Here is a 20,479-nt window from a genome sequence, read left to right as displayed (position 1 = left end):
AGAATTGGAGCTTACTCTAAAAGTTTCAGGTCTAAATGACTGGAAAATGGTGGAAACCATTAAAAATATGCAGTTATGATGGGATGAAAATTTTGCAGAGAAAAAGGAGAATTCAGCTTGTACATCAATTAAGACTGTTTAAGAGATACACAGTGGAGAGGTTCAACAAAGAACTGGAAATAAAATTTGTAGTTGAGGAAAGAGGCTGGGGCTGGAGACATCCATTTGAGAATGACGTGATAAGATGATAAATAAAACTCTGGGGATATATAAGATTCCTGAGGAATTAAGTACAGAGAGGAGAAAACCTATTTTGAAGAAAGAATCTTGAGAAAGAGCTATATTTAACAGGTAAGATGAGGAAGAAAAGTCAGCACAGGATAAAGCAACTAGGCCACCAGAAAAGCTGGATATACCAGAGAGTAATGAAATAGAGGTCAAGGGAAGGAAAAATTCCAGAGGAAAAATAATTAAAAATACATACATGCAACTATCCAAAAGGAATTACTAGTATAACCTTACTGAGGAACAATAACACCTTTAATGCTAAAATACTTGTCTGTAACTTCAAAACAACCTCAGAAAATAAGTGGAAAATAACAGGAGGTCTTTATGTGCTGGAAGAACATTTGGTAATGCTGCACAAGAAGTGCAGTGGTGGCCATGTTTGTGTGAAAAAAGGGCTTATTTATAGCTACTGCTCCCAGGAAAATTACAGCGCCTCACCCATCACTTCAAAGAGCTGAGGAATGCAGAGGCATAGCGAGAACACAGCAGCCAGGAAGACTAAAAACACAATGTCAGGTTACAAAAATTACTCTGAATTCAAAAATAAAAACACTGACAAATCATTATTAATTGTTTGCTATGTACCAGGCACTATGTTATGAACTTAAAAGACAGCATCTCTTTGAATCCTCATGAAAACGTTTGAGGCAAGTATAATTAGCCCAAGTTTATGAAGACTCTGAAGAGTTAGGCAGTTATGCAATATTACACTGCCAGAAATGGAAGACCCTGAATTCAATCCCAGGATTAAAAGGTTAGGCTCTTAGCCACTACACCATTGAAGCAAGCCCCAAGCCCAGGATCCAAAAAGCCTCCACCGGCAAAGATCCAAAACGGAAGACTCTCCCTTAGCCACCCTAGTAAAAGAAGATTTTCATTTCCTTGGAGTGAATGATCTGGAAGTAAAAAGAGGTCTGGGAATGTGACCTTCAAGGTCATATAAAGGATAGTGTTCATTGTAGAGAATGGATTCAGTAATTCTCAGCCAATCCTTGGGTTGTCATAAATTAAAGATTTAAAAAAAAATCCCTTTAAGACCATTTACTCAAGAAAATATATGTACTGTGCTAAGCACCAGAGAGACAGCAATGCACAAAACGTACTCAGTCCTGTGCTTATGGAGCCAACAATTGTGTGCGTGTGTGTGTGCATGTATGTTTGTGTTGGAAACAGATATTAAACAAAGAGTTACATAAAGATATCATTACAAACTGTGATACATGTCATAGAGGAAAAATACTGGGTGATAAAAATTATTGGAAGTGGGGCGAGTTTAGACTGGGGATTCTAGAAAAGCTCTTCAGGAAGAGACATTTCAGGTGAGACCTGAAGGAGAAATTCGGACTAGACCAAAAGTGGGAGGGACAGAAGCAGCTTGGCAGGTTGACTGAAGTAAAAGAAAGCCATTGTGAGTGGAGTCTGCAAACAATGGGGCCAGTGGCAAGAACTGACTGGAGATGTGCACAACTGGTTAGAAACCTTAATTGGGAGGATGCTAGGTAACTAATAGAGTGAAGATTTTGGTATCAAAATCAGCCAAAATCAAATTAATACCTCTTACTTCCTCTAGGTCAGCAATTTCAACAGGTGTGCTGCAAGAATTTTTAAAACATGCAATACCTGACTATTTAGTCAGGGGCACTGATCTCTTTTCCCTTAAATTGTCAAATAAAAACAAATGACAGCAGCCAACACAATAGCCATCTGGTGTGAATGAATCAAAATTATAGCTATTTTTTTGGGTCAGATTGGCAAAAATTATATTTGTTGGTGTGCTGAAGAATTTTAGCAATTAGTCTGTGTGCCATGGGATGAAAAACATTGAAAATCACTGCTATAGATTCTCAGCTTATTTCTGTCTATGATTAGAAGCAGTGGATTGAAGGCAGGGTCACCAATTGGTATGATTTTTGGGGTCTGGGGCTTGATCAGTCATAACTGTTCAATTGCCCACTTATTGGAAAAAACAATTCTTAAATACAATGATTCATTCACTTGTCTATTAAGATAACCCCAGGTCAGCCCTGGCCAGGTGGTAGTTGATTGGAGTGTCATCCCATGCACCAAAATGCTGAGGGTTCGAATCCTGGTCAGGGCACATATCTAGGTTATAGGTTCCATCCCCAATCGGGGTGTGAAGGAGAGGCAATTGATCAATGTTTCTCTCTCTCTCTCCTGACCTCTCTCTCTAAAATCAATAAAAAACATATTCTTGGGTGAGTATTAAAAAAAAAAGCCCAGGTCAGAACACAGAATCAGTGAATTATTGTTCATTCAGTTAATTTGATAGTACAGATAATTAAATTGGTTTAATCATCTCTCAAAACATTGTCTATTTGGCCTGCAATATAAATCCTATATATTATCTAAGTTAAAACACTTGACTCAAAATATTTTCAGAAACATTCTAACCAAGTCACAGAAATATGTGCTTTAAAAAAGGGATAGTATTATAAATTACTAAATGATTATAATTTCAGAAAAACCTCATTAATGTAGACTAATTTGGATGAAAGGCATAATGAAATGGCAAAAAAAAGTTACAAAGTAGAACATTTTTGAGGAAGTGCTGTTAGTTGGTAACTGTTAGTTAACAGAGATTCTTAGGTGATGTATCAAAATATGTAAGAATTATTTTAAACTAGGGGCCCAGTGCACGAATTTGTGCTTCTTGAAAGGAACTCTGGGCCATGAGGCTGCAGTAGGCACAGGGGTGGGTCTCAGCCCATCCTCCACGCCCCCGCCCAACCCCTCCTCCAGTGGCCCCTGGGTCCCCTGTCTGCCAGCAGCCCCACTCCCATGCGCTAATGGTGCCGGCCCAGCTCACACCCACTGACGGCACAGAGCGATTAGAGCTAGTGCCAGCAGTGGGTGTGAGTGGGGCTGTCACCGTCAGCAGGTGCAAGCAGTGGCTGCTGCCCCGATCCCCTCTCAGGAGCAGGAGGAGGTGGAGAAGCCCTCAGGGGGCAATCAGGCCAGCAGCTGCTGCTTGTACCCGCTGATGGTACCAAGTGATTGGGACCAGCACCAGGCACCGGCAGCAGGTGCAAGCAGCAGCTCTGGTGCCGGCTGCAGGTGCCAGCGGGGCCAGCACTGGCAGCAGGTGTGAACTCGGGTGGGACTGCGGCGCGCAGGAACAAAGAATTTTCAGTAACCACCAGAGGTTCGCCCTGATGACAGCAACAGGCACCTTGGTCTGTTGGCCCTGCTCACCTGCTCCACCATCCCGCCCTGGCCAATGCCCACCATGTTCCTCACATGTCCCCTGGTGGTCAGCGCACATCATAGCGACCGGTTGTTTGGTTGTTCTGGTTGTTCTGCCATTTGGTCTATTTGCATATTAGCTTTTTATTATATAGGATTATATCATTTCTTGTATTTTAATGAATGTCTTTAAAGTGCTTAAGTAAGCTTGAAAAAAATGGTTCTGTTGGTATTCTAAATCTCTGTACTCTGATCTCCTTTGCAACATCCAACTGTATTTTCTTTGAAGAAAACATTTGGACCAGACAAAAGTCCAATTCAGCCTATACCTGAATTATCACAAACCCTTAACGATGGAAGTCCAAATTAACAAGAATTTCCTGCATTTAGGAAAATTTATTCAAAAGGCATTCATTCAATATCTAAATCTTTAGAAAACCAGCTTGAAGAGCATGTCTTTCAGATATTCAAGCTTTGTATTTTTAAATCTACATCTGCAAATTCTGTGATTCTATTCTGGCATTTTATAAATATAGAGATCCATCATTTCCCCAACATTTACAGATGTTAATGAATACCTCTTATATAACCATCTGTGTAAATGTATAAATTAAATTTTAAAAAGAGATTGTTAGTATTTTTAGTTTAAAAAAGCACAGCGAACATTTTGTTGGCTTAAACATTTTAAATTATGAACTATAACAAATAACCTAACTACCCCTTAAGTGAATCTATACTTTTCTATTCTTCTCCAATGATATAAGAAAAAGCCAATAAAATTCATGACATAAACAAATAAATCATCACATAAAAGGATTCCATAGGTGTATCTCAAAATAATAATGTTGCATTTTCCCAGAGCAAAAAGCAGGTAATCACTTCAAGCTCACAGTTCAGAGATAATGAAAGCTACATTTCAGAGGACATTCAGTGGGCATTATCAATGATAAAAAGAAAACTATTTGTAGTATAAATCAGCACTACACATCCCCCATGCTAAATGTAACACCCATTTAAAGCAGAACTAGAATTCCATTAATAAACATTTACAAGCATCGGTGGTATACTGAAGGTGGGGCAGTCCACCTTCAGGAAATGAGTCTTACTGTGCAAACAATTTAAAAACAATAATAAAATTGACGAACAATCAGTTTGCTTTTTATTATTCCTATAATCTGGCAATTTTTAATTTTGTAATAAAATATTTCTTCTTGAAAAAAATTATTAGTCTAAGACTAAGTTCTAAACAATTGCTGTGGTCACAGTTGAATTTTAGTATTATGTTTAAACTTAAAAGTAGCACATTTTTATTACTTATCTTTAAAAAAAAATTTTTATTGATTTCTGAGAGGAAGGGAAAAGGAGAGAGAAATAGAAACATCAATGATGAGAGAGAATAATTGACTGCCTGCCTCCTGCACACCCCACATTGGGGATCAAGCCGCAACCCAGGCAGTGCCCTGACTAGAATCTAACAGTGACCTACTGGTCTGTTAGTCAATGCTCAACCACTGAGCCACAGCGGCAGGACTGTTGCTTTTCTTTTCATTAACTACATGAAAGTTCATACAGAGGAATTGCAGTGATATCAATAAACTCCGAATCCACAATGACTCTGCTACATCATTTACTTAGAAAATAAGTTCCTAGTGGTTAAGAATCACTCAAGCTCCTTTCAGATGCAGTTCTAGTATGCAAACCTTGTGTCACTCATATTCTAGCATTTCAGTTGTGGATTTGAAATAGGCGATGATATCATAGTGACTGTATAGACAAAGAAACAGAACTTGAGGTACTGCAATTCTCTCGTTTTACATGACTGCCTAGAATTTTTATCTGTGTTTGAAATTTAAGAGTGAGACAGTGACAACTGTGAGGTGTATTATTTTTGCTTGGTGAATATAAATTTGAACTTACATATAACATATTTCATTGACTTTGGCTAATATCTTTAAAATGAAAATTTATGCTTCTTGGTAATTTATTATGTGTTTTAAAATATAAACGAAAAAGAAAATATCAGTGGTACAATTTAGTAGCTATGTAAACTGTATCTTTTGTGTAATTTTGATTTCATTAAAATTCACTTCTTTGTTACTATAATGTAATGATTCATTACTGCAATAGACTAATATATAGGTTTAAGTTTTTCTCATTTATAAATATGTTAATGTAATTAATATAATGTAATAAAAGGACTTAACCTTACTTTCCCCCCTATTTTATAGTATAACTAGAGGCTCGCTGCATGAAATTCATACATGCGGGTGGGGGGGGGGGGTGCGGTTGGTTCCCTCAGCCCGGCCTGCGCCCTCTCACAATCCAGGAGCCCTCAGGGGATGTCTGACTGATAGCTTAGACTTGCTCCCCACGCTGTCAGTCAGGCATCCTTAGCGCTGCTGTGGAGGCGGGAGAGGCTCCCGCCACCACTGCTGCGCTCACCAGCCATGAGCCTTGCTTCTGGCTGAGTGGCGCTCCCCCTGTGGGAGTGCACTGACCACCAAGGGGCAGCTCCTGCATTGAGCATCTGCCCCCTGGTGGTCAGTGCATGTCATAGTGACTGGTTGTTCCACAGTTTGGTAAATTTGCATATTAGCTCTTTATTATATAGGACTAAGTGGTATAGTAATATATTTAAATATTTAAAACAATGTCTGAGTTTCTTTTCTGGCCATTATTATTATACATGTAATTTCACAATTTTTCTGAAAGTGACTTTGTCCTTGAGAGGGGATATTAAATATGATCTAGTTTTGGAATCAGCTATGTTAGGTATATCACTGATACAGGAATATAATTATTATTTATAAGAGCTAAAATACATTGTATCTAAAGGAAACACAAATTAATAAGAGTAAATCATATTCTCAGCCCCCAAGAACAGAACCTTAACAAAGTGATATATTCTTGGGAGTTCTTGTTCATCAGATCTGTTTTCTGAGTGGTGAACACACATTTGCTCTCCAGGTGCCCTAGAAGACAAAACTAGAGTGAGAAAAACAAGTACGTTTCTTTCCCTTTCCTTCCTTCCTTCCTTCCTTCCTTCCTTCCTTCCTTCCTTCCTTCCTTCCTTCCTTCCTTCCTTCCCTCTCTCTCTCCTTCCCTTCCTCCTCCTCCTCCTTCTTCTCCTCTCTTCTTTCTCTTCTCTTCTCTTCTCTTCTCTTCTCTTCTCTTCTCTTCTCTTCTCTTCTCTTCTCTTCTCTTCTCTTTCCTCCTCCTCCTCCTCTTCCTCCTCCTCCTCCTCCTCCTCCTCCTCCTCCTCCTCCTCCTCCTCCTCCTCCTCCTTCTTCTTCTTCTTCTTCTTCTTCTTCTTCTTCTTCTTCTTCTTCTCCTCCTCCTTCCTCTCTCTCTCTCTCTCTCTCTGATTTTGGTAAGATGAAATACTCATTACTAAAATGGCTAAATCTTGCAATGTTACCAGTGGAAGCTGTGGAACATACACTTTGTGAGAAGGGAAGAGTCAATCACCTTTAAGAGATCATCTTAAGTGACCATGGTATCAGGTATGCAGATAAGCAAATGATTTTGGGAAGTTCATGAACCCCTCCTGCAGCCTGTTCATGGACAACATCCTTCATGAAACCCTATCTATTTTAGCTCTAATATTTAATAATATCCTCTCCTTCAAATCCTGATCATCTCTCAAGCCTCTCCCCTGGTTTCACCTCCTCCATGGGCCTCTGGAACTACAGAGATAGGTGGCGAGTGTCTAGTGGAGCCTGGAAGAAGAACAGGCACCCATCAAAGGCGAGCTTTCCACTTGCAATTATTCTTCTAGCTTGTGTGCTGTCTTCTTTCCTCAATTTATATTACCCTATAGTTAACATCATACAGTTCAGCAGTGTTTCTATGTGCATTAGTTTTGTTTCCCTAGGTAATTAGGTCTGTGAGAGTAGGGAACTTGTCTTATATTTCTTGAATTTTCCTTTCTTGGCAGGAACTATTTTGACACTCTTCTGTCTCTGATCAAGTTCACTGCTTCTTTACTCTCCTTGAAGAACTCCTATTAACCTGTAAAACTATTTTTCTGCAAAGTCTTCCCAGCTTGAAATTTTAAAAATTGACAAGAGTAATAAATACTTCCTCATATGCTATCCTTACACTCCCACCCCAGTGATGTATCATTAAGTTTCTTATGGCCAGTCAGGTTTTCCAAAAAAACTGCTCTTTAAGCTGACCCACTATATCTATAGTTCTCTGGCCTCCAGGGCAAATGCTGTCAATATTTCAAAGAACTTCCTGAGAGATGAAAGTAGCTAAACGTACGTCTTTTTCAGATTGTTCTGTATTGTATTCAACCAACTACTTGCTTGAAAGCAATGGAATAGACAAGATTACTTTTTGTTCCATGCAGGTTTTTATATTTTGTTTTGCTTCTGTCTTACATAAGTAATACCTTTTTGGGGGGTTGTAAAAGTTATGACAATTATAGTCAATTGTTCACTCAAGCATTAGAATAAAATACAATCTATGGGAAACCAAAGAAGTCCTAATAAAGTCTGAATATAAGCTTTAAATCAGCAACTAGTCATTTAGGAAACCTATAGGTGTTCAGCCTAGAAATCCTACCTGATATCTAATTATATGTTGAATAAATTTTTAGCTAAAGAATCCTAAACCACAAAAATTGAATGAAACTTTATCTTATTAAGGATTCCACAACCAATCTTAACTAAAGCAATGCATACTAAGCAAAGGAGGAAAATCAACAAGCTTTCAATAGTCTTTCCCTACCCCCAAGGGGCAAGACAACTTTTAGATGACAAAATCACCAACAAAATGACTTGAAAAAAAATGGGGGGAAGAGGAAGACTTATGTAATAACTTTCAACAATAATCTTCTACTTCCTCCTAAAAGAGCTACAGAAATTTTACACAGGAAAAAAGAAAACCCATAGTATTTTTAAAGGTGTTATTAATGTTTGATCAGCAAAGGAATATTGAGTGGAAACATATGAAAGTTTGCAGTAGTGGTGGTGAATTGTGGATACCATACTTAATGATTTTCCTGATATGTGGGGATAGGTTTGGGTACTATCCTTGTAACATCCACATTTACTGTTCTTTACAACATCATATTAGGCTGTTCATCCTAACTTTGAATATTATTAAACACATAGAAATAGCTAGAGGAACATGTCATATAAACATCTATGTGAGTCTTTATAAGTCATAATGCTCACTTTTTAAAAAACTTCACTTTTATGTTAATCTTCTCTTTCTTTCAGTGATGAATTAAAAACCAGCCACAAATTATCCAAATGTCCATGGCAAATAAGGTAGTGCTGAGAAAGACTGACAATTTTGTAATATTACAGTACTGCTTTCGAGGCAAGTTTTTTTTAAATTTAATAAGTAACTAATATATGCTTCAAAAAACATGACTACACTTTTTAAGAACTTTGTTAAACAGCAGCTACAGAAGAAAACTTGTAGAACAGTGTGTTCCTCCTCTCTGTAACCATGCTGTATTTCTGTCATATCAAAGCAAAAAATGTTCATCATTTTGTCATCTCTGTCTGCAAAGCAGAGAATTACCTTCCCAAGCTCCTGAGATTTATGCTTTTAATTACCTCCTATCTGCTTCACTACCTTCCATACCTAAGAATCAATATAAATAGTCTTATTTATGGGAAAAATGTAAAAAGTTTGACAGAAGCATGCTATCACTTTCTAGATTTCCATTTGATGCTATCGATTCCTTCTTTCTTCCATACTTTTTTTCTTGACAGAAGCAGTTGGTTTTTCAAACTTATGAAATTATTCATTTATCTTATCATTTGTGTAGCTTAACAGTAGGTATAAACTTTACAACTCGCTTTGGAGTTCCAAACCCACCAATGAGATTAGTATCACTGTGGTTGATATCTCCCTGTTTAATCATCAGCTGCAGAATTCAGTTTAACTGTGGTTTTCTCCAAGCCCCTTCATCATCAACTCACTTTTCAGTGAGGACCCACTTTCATGGCTCATTTCCTTTCTGAAGGGGAGATTACTATCAGCAGAGGCGAGACCTGGCTGGCTAGGCACCAGTGTTCTTAAAACTCTGCCTCTCACATTTTATCAGCACCAATTCTTAAAATAATCCCCAAACCACCAAATTACATATATATGTATAATTGCACACATATAATTAATATAAATTATATAAATATATTATAAATTATTAGAGAGGCTCCTGAAGGAGCCACTCTCTATCTCAAAGGCCTCAGGAGAAATAGAGTAGATGTTTATGGGTGGCCGGCAGTGTTGCATATGAGAGGAGGCAACATGTAATCTGTAGGATGAACATGTGTAGAGAGATATCTGTTGAACATATTTGATAGGGTGATGTAGGGAGGGTCAAATATTGAAAACAAACATTCAGAGTTTTCCTTGACATATTAGTTATCAAATGTGGTGGCTGAAAATTCAGGAAATCTATAATAATAAAAACATAATATGCTAATTAGACTGGACATCCTTCCGGACAACCTTCCGGACGAAGCTGGGGCTGCAAGGAAAGCCCAGGTCCCGGGTGCCAGAGGGAAGCCTGTGCTGGCAGCTGGGGGAAGGAAGGCCTATTCTTGCACAAATTTCATGCATCAGGCCTCTAGTATAAGATAAACTCATTTTTTAAAACAGTGTGTTAGAGTTTCAAACAATATGCTTAATATGTTTTTTTCCCCACCAAGGGAAGTGTCTCTGAATTTAAAGCAATGAATCTAGTCATTAACCTAAAAAATCCCAAAGCCCAAAAACAAAAAATGTAATAAAGACACTATGAATATCTAAGAAAGAGCTAGAGGAGAAGGGAAGAGAAAATAGAGAAGACAGAAGGAGCAACCTGATGGTCTAGTAAAGAGAATACGTTTAACACGGAAAAAGAAACACTGATAACTCATTGACAGAATTTCTAGAGTTAAAAGCAAGCATGAGGCAGCCAATAGCAAAACATGGACTCTCTTAGAAGAATTGCAAGGAGGTGCCCCTGTGGCTGAGTGCCTCTCCTACTTTGGCTGCAAGGGACAACTTCAAATGTGGCGTCCAATGGTTCCCCTTTTCCGGCCGTTCTGACTTCCCAGGGAAGGAAACACAGCTGCTGCAGAGACTTGCTGCCTCACGGCAGATGGTGGAGAGGTGGAGTGAGGGAGGCACGGTGGCCAAAGGAAAAGGAGGGTCAGCCAAGAGCATGGGAAAGAACATTGATGTGGGACCCAAAGTTGTGGCTTTCTATCTAATCTCATGACGCTGAGCTCTCTGCAGGATGACAGAGAATGCCAGGGCCCAGAGCAGAAACTGCACCAATGCCTCTTAAACGGCAGATGGTGGATGGGCCAGTTTGTTTATACAATACAGAGAATTTGTATTATATGAACTGCTTAAAGAACTCAGGAAGTAGGCATAAGTTTAGAACAAAAAAAAAAAATGAGAGAGAGCGAGAGAGAGAGAAACACTGAGGAGGGCATACTTAAATAACCTTTTCCAAATGAAAACTGCTAAGATGACAAACATGCAAAATGCAGAGGGAACTGGCAATGCAGACATTCAACTACACACTAATGCAGTCACATGGGAACTGAAGGTGATCACTGAATAGTTTTACTTTCTAAAATTCAAAATTTCAGAGAGATTTAAAGTAAAGAATAGGAGACTTAGGTCACCCATAGAAGGTTCATACAAATGGTTGGTTGCCTTGCCACTTTAACTTCTAAGCAAACCTTGAGATTCTCGTCCATGTGTAATCAGTCTAACATAAATCAATGAAATGGCATAAGGTCATCTTGTCTTGAGACATGAGGAAATAGAACATAGCAAAAAGAACAGTGAGCTAAGATGAGAGCCAGAGACACTGAATAACCAAAAACCAAAACAAAGACAGAGAACAACACAACATTAAAGACCTAGAGGAACCAAAAAGTAAAAGAAAATGTGAACTACAAGTGATTTGAAGTTTCTAATGCCATCTGAAAGGTAATACTGTAAATTTGATTAAGCCTGTGGGGTCAGCAATTAGGGACACTGCATCTCATGCTTAATAAATTGTGGTATTAATACTGTCAAAATTTCAGGGTCAGTTCCTATATTAGAGTATATAAAACTTGATTTAAAAGCTCATTATGCTTTCTTCTTGATTTGCCTATAAAGTATAAAGGGCCCAGTCATGTATTAAGGGTATTTATAATTGTTTGCAATAATAATAATAATGATAATAATAATGATAATAATAATAAAAGATCATCCCTGTTTTCAAACATTTAAGAGAGTCAAATTGCTCAATTTTGTGTAAGAATCTATATAAGAATCAGTTTCCTTCATCCTTCTGCTACTATTCTCCAAGGAATTGAAATTCATATGCAAATTAGAAATTATTTGGAAAGATTATTGCCAATTTACAACCTAGCCAGAAAGAGAAATGTTAGCCTCAAAAATATTTTAGAAGCCTATGTTAGGGACTAGTTTCTAGTATTTTTGTATGAAAAACAAAAACCTAATCATTTTGAGTCTTATTTAAAACCAACTACAGAAAAGTATTTTCCTGGAAAGGCTTACCTCTAGAAATGTTATTTCCAGCTAAAGGGTAAAGATTAAGATTTAGGCTTATCAATTTATGACCCAACTACAGTTGCAGTACACTCATTCCTTCATTAGAAAGGCGCATGCAGGCTTAGGATAACCTCATTCTGTGCTCAGCTTAGGCCATGTTTCGGGGTGGGGGTGGGGGGTGTGGGGAGGGAAGGCTGTCTAGAAGAAACTAGGGATTCGTGTGCTGTACACATTTGTGCAAATGTCTGGGACTCAGTTGGAAAGACATATTATTTCTGAAAAGCAATTGCTTGCCCCCTGGCAAAGTTAATGGTATTAATTTGTAAAGATTCATTTGGGAAATGCTTGTGATTAATGCTTGCTCATTTGCATAACACTGTATTGTGTAAATAAAGCTGTAGCCTTTTGCTTTCCAACAGTGGAGTGCTACTGAGATGATAAAAACTGGACAAAGGGGGCTACTATGGGATACTTAAACTAGGTCACATTGAATTTTAATGCATGAATCCTGCCCTGGTACATTTTATATGGGTAATGGGAAAATGCAGAATGCAGTCTGTTTACTGTGTAAATCTGCCTTCCAGATTGTTCAATAACCATATTTTCTACACTGAAGAATGAAGGCAATTCAGTCTCAGGCTGACTTAGAAATGTTATTAAAGAAAATAAGGATGAGCATCTTCTTAATTCTTACATTAAGATGTAAATAGGGTAATTATAAAATAATAAACTCTCCCCCAAATAAAAAATGCTGCTTCAGAGCTCAGTTATGCAGATTACAGCACCATTACTAAACACGGAGAACATGTATATGTGATACTTGTGAATTTGCCATCCACACTATGTGGTGTTACCACCCAGAGTCTAAGTATGACTCAGAAATGTTATTTCTTTCTCTATTACAACAGAGCTTTTGAGTGGTGACAAGGAAGGGGGTGGTCACATGCTCATGCATGTGCATTTGTCCATGTCCCTGTTAGTGAATACAAAGACAATTACTGCCATGGAATGAGGCTCAAGTCAAAGGTGCACCTATTCCCAAAGCCATTCTGGGGTGTAGAAAGAAGACTGGCCCTCATCCACTCCCCACACCCAACCCATGACACAAACAAAAACAAAAACGTGTAGTCATTCTTTCTTGGTCTTATCTGTCCCACCCATAAATGAGGATGTTTATACCCTGTTCTTCTAACAGAAATGCCATGGAAATGATTTTTAATCATGGAACTGGAAAGGTCCTTCTGAAGATCAAGTAGTCTATTTTAAGTTATATCACAGAAGAGGAAACTGAGGCCCACAGTGGTGAAGGGACTTATCAAGTCAAAACTTAGAACTTAAATCACATTCAAATACTCTTAATTTAGAGTTCTACATCATGTGGCCTCTCTATGTATAGGGCAGGGGTCCTCAAACTATGGCCCGCGGGCCACATGCAAATACAAATATTGTATTTGTTCCCGTTTTGTTTTTTTACTTCAAAATAAGGTATGTGCAGTGTGCATAGGAATTTGTTCATAGTTTTTTTTTTTAAACTATAGTCCAGCCCTCCAACGGTCTGAGGGACTGAACTGGCCCCCTGTTTAAAAAGTTTGAGAACCCCTGGTATAGGGTAATAAAAAATACAGAGCTGAAGATCTGGAACAGGTTCTGGGAGAATCTGATAAGGTTAGATACTTTCATTCACACTGTTAGTAAATTTGCTGCTGGAAAATAGTATGGTACTTGGCATAAAATAAAAGCTCAATAAATACAAAGAAAATGAGCAAAGTTAATATGTGAGGCAACATAATAACATAGAAAAAGCTGTGGACTTAGAAGCAACAGACCTGAATTTATGTCCTCACTCTGACATTTGTTGACTATGAAAATTTATGTAATTCCAAAAGACTGAAAATGACTTTAAGTACCCACCAGTAAGGGACTAGTTAAAGAAGCTGGAACATCCACATGTAAACCACTGTATTAGTCTTCTGCTGCTGTTGTAGCAAATGATCCCAAACTTACTGGCTTAAAACAACACACATTTATTATCTTAATAATTCTGAGGGATCATGTTCCTTTGGAGGTTCTAGGGGAAAATCAATTTCTTGATTTTCCAGCTTCTAAAGGCTGCCCACATTCCTTGGTTTGTAGCCCCTTCTTTCACCTTCAAAGACCACAATGACCAGTAGAGTTGTCCTCACATCATATCACTCTAACCTTTTCCTTTGCCTCCCTTTTCTACATTTAAGGACCCTTGGGCCCATAGGATAATCCAGGATAAAATATTTTATGGTCAACTGATTGGCACCTTAATTTTATTTATTACTTTAATTTCACTCTGATATATAAGGTTACATAGTAAAAGGTTCCAGAGATGAGGATGTAAACATCTTTGCCTAGCACAGTAGTTCTCAACCTTCCTAATGCCACGACCCTTTAATACAGTTCCTCATGTGGTGGTGACCCCCAATTTCATTGTTACAAATTGAACATAATTAAAGCATAGTGATTAATCACAAAAACAATATGTAATCATATATGTGTTTTCTGATGGTCTTAGGCGACCCCTGTGAAAGGGTCATTCAACCCCCAAAGGGGTCGCGACCCACAGGTTGAGAACTGCTGGCCTAGCATATCTGTATGAAACCTGTGAGGAAGCTCTTTATGTTTTGATAGGGGAAAATTTTCCAGGATATATTTTTATGTAAAAAATGCAAGGCAAAGAAAAGTACACTACCTTTTATGTAGAAAAGGGATGAAATAAGAGTATATATTCATACTTGGTTTTCTTTCCATAAACAGACCCAGGAAATATATACAAGAAATATTAAAGTGGTTACAGATAGACAGGATCAGCATGGAACATGGGAGGATGGGGAATGCGATGGAACAAGATTTTTCATTGTATCTCTTAAAATTAATTTGCTTTTTGAACCATGTGAATATGTTGTTATTATGTTTTTTTAAAAAAATGTATTTTATTGATTTTTTACAGAGAGGAAGGGAGAGGGATAGAGAGTTAGAAACATCGATGAGAGAGAAACATCAATCAGCTGCCGAGGTATATGCCCTTGACCAGAATCGAACCCAGGACCGTTGAGTCCGCAGGCCGATGCTCTATCCACTGAACCAAACCGGTCAGGCTGTTATTATTATGTTTTAATTCAAGGGATTCATACTTGCCCAAAGACCCTATTATTCACTTGATAGTCAAGCCTTATGTTTTGAAGAGTCTGTCATCAACCTTGTTATTTTTCTCTTATCAAGTTACCTTTTCTAATATCCTCAATGTCAGTGGCTTTGTTTCGAGCAGTTCACTAACATGACGTTCATAGACTTCATGGAAGTCGGCCTCTTTAGCAATATTTATATAGATTCACTTTGCAATCTATTGCATTGTATTATCAGATGTTTTCAATATCTAGCATTGCTGCACTGGGAATGCTAAGACTAAACATGAAGCATGTCCTCAGGTGGGCCTTCCTTTTGTAAGGAGTCAGTGAAGTAGTGAATATTTTAATTTTATATTCATACAGTTACAGATATTTTAATTTCCCTATGTGACTGTAGACATTTGTAAAATATCTATGCAAAGCTGTTAAATATACTTGGATCTATTTCAGTATTCATTATTCTGTCTTTTCTTGCAAAAGTCCTTTAATTATTACACCTTAAGTCCCATAGTAATATTGTACTTTAATATATCTCCAGTAGTTATGTCTCTATAATTAATTATTCTTCTATTTACAACATATTTCTATTCCTATCACATTGATTTTTTTTCCCCAGTCAGGTTTATTGAGTTATACTTTACAGAGAGTAAAATTCCTTTTTAGGTATTAAGTTTTATGAGTTTTGAGAAATAAAAACAGTTGTATAATCACCATACCAATTAAGATATACACCCTAAAAACTTCTTTCATCCCCTTTTGTATTCAATTCCCTAACCCCACCATCAGTCCCTACTGATCTGATTTCTGTCTCCATAGTTTTCCTTTTCAGAAAGTTATATAAGTGCAATTATATAATAGTATATAGAGTATTTATTATTTTAGTATTTCCAATAAACATAAATCCTATAACAATGTTTTACAAAATGGCTTCTCGGGTGGAGTAACTCAAGAAATATCACATAGATATGAATCTCCAGATTCAGATTTGCATTGGTCATTGGCTTTACTTGGTAATTGGGTTTCATTATAAACATTCTAATATTATTTATTTTGATTTCATGTTATTTTATGTCTAATTTGAAAATCAACTTTCATAAATATTAATTTGTACTTTTTTCTTGTTATCCTTTTTTAGCAGGATAATTAAAGTGGTTAGATAAAATAATTTACTAACCTTTTTCTATATTTTCATGTCTGAGAAAATATAAATTATGTAGTAAATTACTTTCTCAGGTGTTTAATATGATTTGGCACATACACATGAAACATAACACTTGGGAGCAAGAGTAGTAACTGATTTTCTTTAGCATGTATTACATTTTTTTCATACCTTCATTGCATTGTAAACTTTAAAAGATATTTTCTGCTATTTAAGAATTTTTCAAAAGTAAACATAATTGGTGAGGTTAAGTGTAAAATGGTATCGATTAGATTGATTACCTACAGAAAGCCTTGATTTTTTTTTTATATTAGCCCCTCTATTCCTCAAGTTTCTAGTGTTGAATCCAAATCCCTGGAAAACCTGGCACACTGAAGTAAGTGGGCCACCAAGAGGAGTGGCTGCTAGACAATATGTAAATATGAAGAGATGTATATACCCAGAACAATCAGACTTCCAGCTTGACAGACTACAGAGAGCAGGGAAAAGGTGATACTCACATCCGAATTAAAGCGAAGCTGACAGACATTACAAGAAATAACTTGTTTCTTCTTTGGGGGAATGGACACTCCAAACGTGTGGTTAATAACTGCTTTTTGCACAGGATCCATCTGAAGAGCAAATGATAAAATAATCATTTTATAACTTCAAAGGACAGAAAATAGTGTGAGCAAGTAAAAATAGCTGTATTATTCCTTAAGGCTTTATCTTCATTCCCAAACAAGGATAATAAAGACTCCCATTCAATAGTAATGTACTGTTTCCAGGAATTGAACAAAACCAAAAATAATAAACTGGTTTGAAATCATAGCACAAATCAGAGGAGAATCCAACATCCCAAGAAATCATATGCATATATGGAGTCTTGAAAAACCTTAAAAGAATCATAAAACAAGGATATTTAAAATCCAAAGGTCCAAGTTAAAATTAACTTGTTAATATTTTCCCTATATGAGGTGATAATACTTACGATAGTCTGAAATGGCCTCAATGACAATTATTACAGATATATTTCAGTTTCTTAAATTTTGATTTATGGCAAAGTCATAAGTTACAGGCTTGTCTCACAGCCCAGAAAATGTTGATCTTTATTTTAAAATAATTTATTACTTTTCATATACTATAGATAAAATCCATTCTACTGGAAATGCCCATAACAGATAGGTTAATATGCAATCCTTCTTTACATATTGAGCAAGTTTTTGACTTATAATGTGTGACTTTCCTCCCTTTGGTTTGCATATATCATACATATTCAGAAAAACAGATAAAAGTACTCAACCACAGCAAAAGTATGGCACAAAGCTACAAAAACACTTGGAGAAAGAAAGAACAGCCGAAACCGGTTTGGCTCAGTGGATAGAGCGTCGGCCTGCGAACTGAAAGGTTCCAGGTTCGATTCCGGTCAAGGGCATGTACCTTGGTTGTGGGCACATCCCCAGTGGGAGATGTGCAGGAGGCAGCTGATCGATGTTTCTCTCTCATCGATGTTTCTGACTCTCTGTCTCTCTCCCTTCCTCTCTGTAAAAAATCAATAAAATATATTTAAAAAAAAAAAAAAAAAAAGAAAGAAAGAACACTATTTGCAGAGCCTATAAAAAGAGAGACACAGCAGTGATTCTCTTGTGTACTCCAGATAATAATCTCCAGCATTAACATTGGACAACTGGCAGTTCAAACAACAATGCAGATGATAAACAAAGCATTACTGATAAACAGATGTAACACAAACTGACACACCCTCATCTAGGAAATCTCCTGAGGTTAGAGTTTAGAGTTGGATTAGTTGATGATATTTGGTACAGAGGAGAAATTAAGGCTATCCCTGGTCAGGAGTATAAATCAACTAAATGTAAAATTAGCAACTAGAAAAACTTAAGTACATTAGAAAGAAGGATGGATTACAGAATTATTGAATAGTAAAGTAGCCCATTTTTGCTATAAGTTTAAGTGAGATTACTAACTGCATTGCTACTATAAAAACAGTTATGTGGTTTGGGACACTTAAAATTTCAAAGAGGGGAGTTTTATGGAGTAATAGAACGATTCTGTAACCTGATTGCAGTTGTGGTCACACAATTTATACATGTGTTCACATTCATAAAACTATACACACTCCCCCAAAGTTCATTTTATGTATAATAATTTACAAAGTAAAAGAAAAAAAGTGTTAGTAGGATTATGCTTAACTACTAAGTGTAAAATAGAATTACTGGGAAATCTGGGGATTTGATTTGTACAAGGCAAAAATTGATTATATTAAACTTTATTTAATGAGAATAAAAAAACAAGTATCCATGGGCATTTAAATCTCAATGTTCATTTTCTTAGTTTAATCACAAGTGCACACACTTAAGTTTCATCTATCCATTTGTAAAACATAAAACTGTATTTTCTGATTGTTACCAGAAATAGAAAATTAGTTTGGACAGGAAAATAAAATAGCATACCTATGTTGACAGAATAAAAAACTACACTGTTTTGTAAAGTCAAAAAATGAAAGCATTTTATTGAGATACTTTCTGTTCCAGGCTCTAAAAAATACATTTGGTGATGCATAAACTGCATGGAATAAAACTATATGAATATTCTCAAACACTAGTTTTCACATGCCACTTTCATTATTTTTGCCATATCCATATACTATTTTGTTATTATTATTCATGTTTTTTCTTTAAATCAAAGTAAAATAGACTTTTTTAAAAACGCAGTAATAATTATGAAACCATAGTTCTAATGTACATGCTTTCCTATTACTCAACATTAAAAATGAACATCATATGAAATAAATACACATATCCTAGTTGTTCCCATACCACAGTATAGAAACACAGACAAAAGATACAGCTATAAAACTCTAGCCCTAAGTTTTTAGTAAACCCAGATATTTACTGACAGGTCGGACATGACCCTTGAATATAAACGTCCCCTTTACATTTTTTAAATTATCAACCTACATAATTTAAAAAATAATTCCTGGTACAAATTTATCCTACTCCAATCTCATATCTGTGCATCAGCCTAAAATTTTCCATGTATATTCCCAAGGTAGAAAGCTCTCTGTCCTGACAGGTGAATTGTGGCTGAGCACTCCAAATACAAAGGCATGCCCGGCTGACATGGCTCAGTGGTTGAGCATTGAACTATGAACCAGGAGGTCCCAGTTCGATTCCCTGTCAGGGCACATGCCCAGATTGCAGGCTCAATCCCCGGTATGGGGCATGCAGGAGGCAGCTGATCAATAATTTTCTCTCATCACTGATATATATTGATAGATATAGATATCTATATCTATCTCCCTTCCTCTCTGAAATCAATATATATATACAATATATATATTCATATACATATATACACATATATACTGGTATACTTTAAAACAGAATATATTCAATTACAAAGGCAGATGTGTTCCCAGCCATCTACTCCCTGAAAAGCCAACTAAGGCAGTTCCTTTAAGAAACTCTAACCAGAATTAGCTTCTGTACTTTATATATATAATCCTACTTGTACCTATAAAATCAATTAAATAAACAGCCCTTTTACCCTGACCCTCATCACCTGTCATAAAAATTTCATCCTCCATGTTTGTCACTTGGAAGAGATAGTTTCCACTTTCCACTTGATTCTCTATTTTCATATAGGTAGTATTTCAGGAAAGGATCCACTTGTTTTTTCCCTGCCTAAATCTCTTTTATCTTTCTCTGCTACTTATCACAGAATTCTATACTTATATTTCTTATTCATCAATTGGGGAACATGATTTAATTGAAAGAAAACTTGAAGTGGGAGAAAAAAGAATGCTCCATTTGCCAAATCATCTGATACCTTGAAACTGAAACTGTTTCGATTATATTTTGTGTATTTTCCATCTGATGTCATAATTACAAATACCTGAGATATTTCAGTGAGGTCCAGACTTGTCAAGAACATAGAAAATGTTTTTAGGTCTCTCTCTCTCTCTCTCGCTCCTTTTTAAAAGTTATAAAGTCATAAAAATCTGATCATTTTCTTATTCTTACAATATTCTAAAAGTTAGATGAAAATAACTACGATGTAAACTTACTAACTTAAATTTTCCTCCCATTAATGCAATGTAAGTTCTCATAATGAGATATGTATAACTAAATCAATGGTAATAATTTTA

General features: G+C 36.5%; 1 protein-coding gene across 8 annotated transcripts in view; it reads right to left on the bottom strand.

Moving 5' to 3' along the window:
• The window catches only part of ZNF385B (zinc finger protein 385B), a 346,769-nt gene that overhangs the window by 32,111 nt on the left and 294,179 nt on the right, over positions 1-20,479 (bottom strand). For all 8 annotated transcript variants that reach the window (XM_070422651.1, XM_070422656.1, XM_070422649.1 and 5 more), the window contains one exon: positions 16,833-16,943. In XM_070422651.1, coding sequence (XP_070278752.1) covers positions 16,833-16,943 — 111 coding nt within the window. The remainder of the gene's footprint in view (positions 1-16,832; positions 16,944-20,479) is intronic.

The sequence above is a fragment of the Myotis yumanensis genome, unplaced genomic scaffold, assembly GCF_028538775.1.
Source record: "Myotis yumanensis isolate MYYU_CA2020_CCGP unplaced genomic scaffold, mMyoYum1.0.hap1 SCAF_8, whole genome shotgun sequence".
NCBI lineage: Eukaryota > Metazoa > Chordata > Mammalia > Chiroptera > Vespertilionidae > Myotis > Myotis yumanensis.
This window is presented reverse-complemented; position numbering and strand designations above follow the sequence as displayed.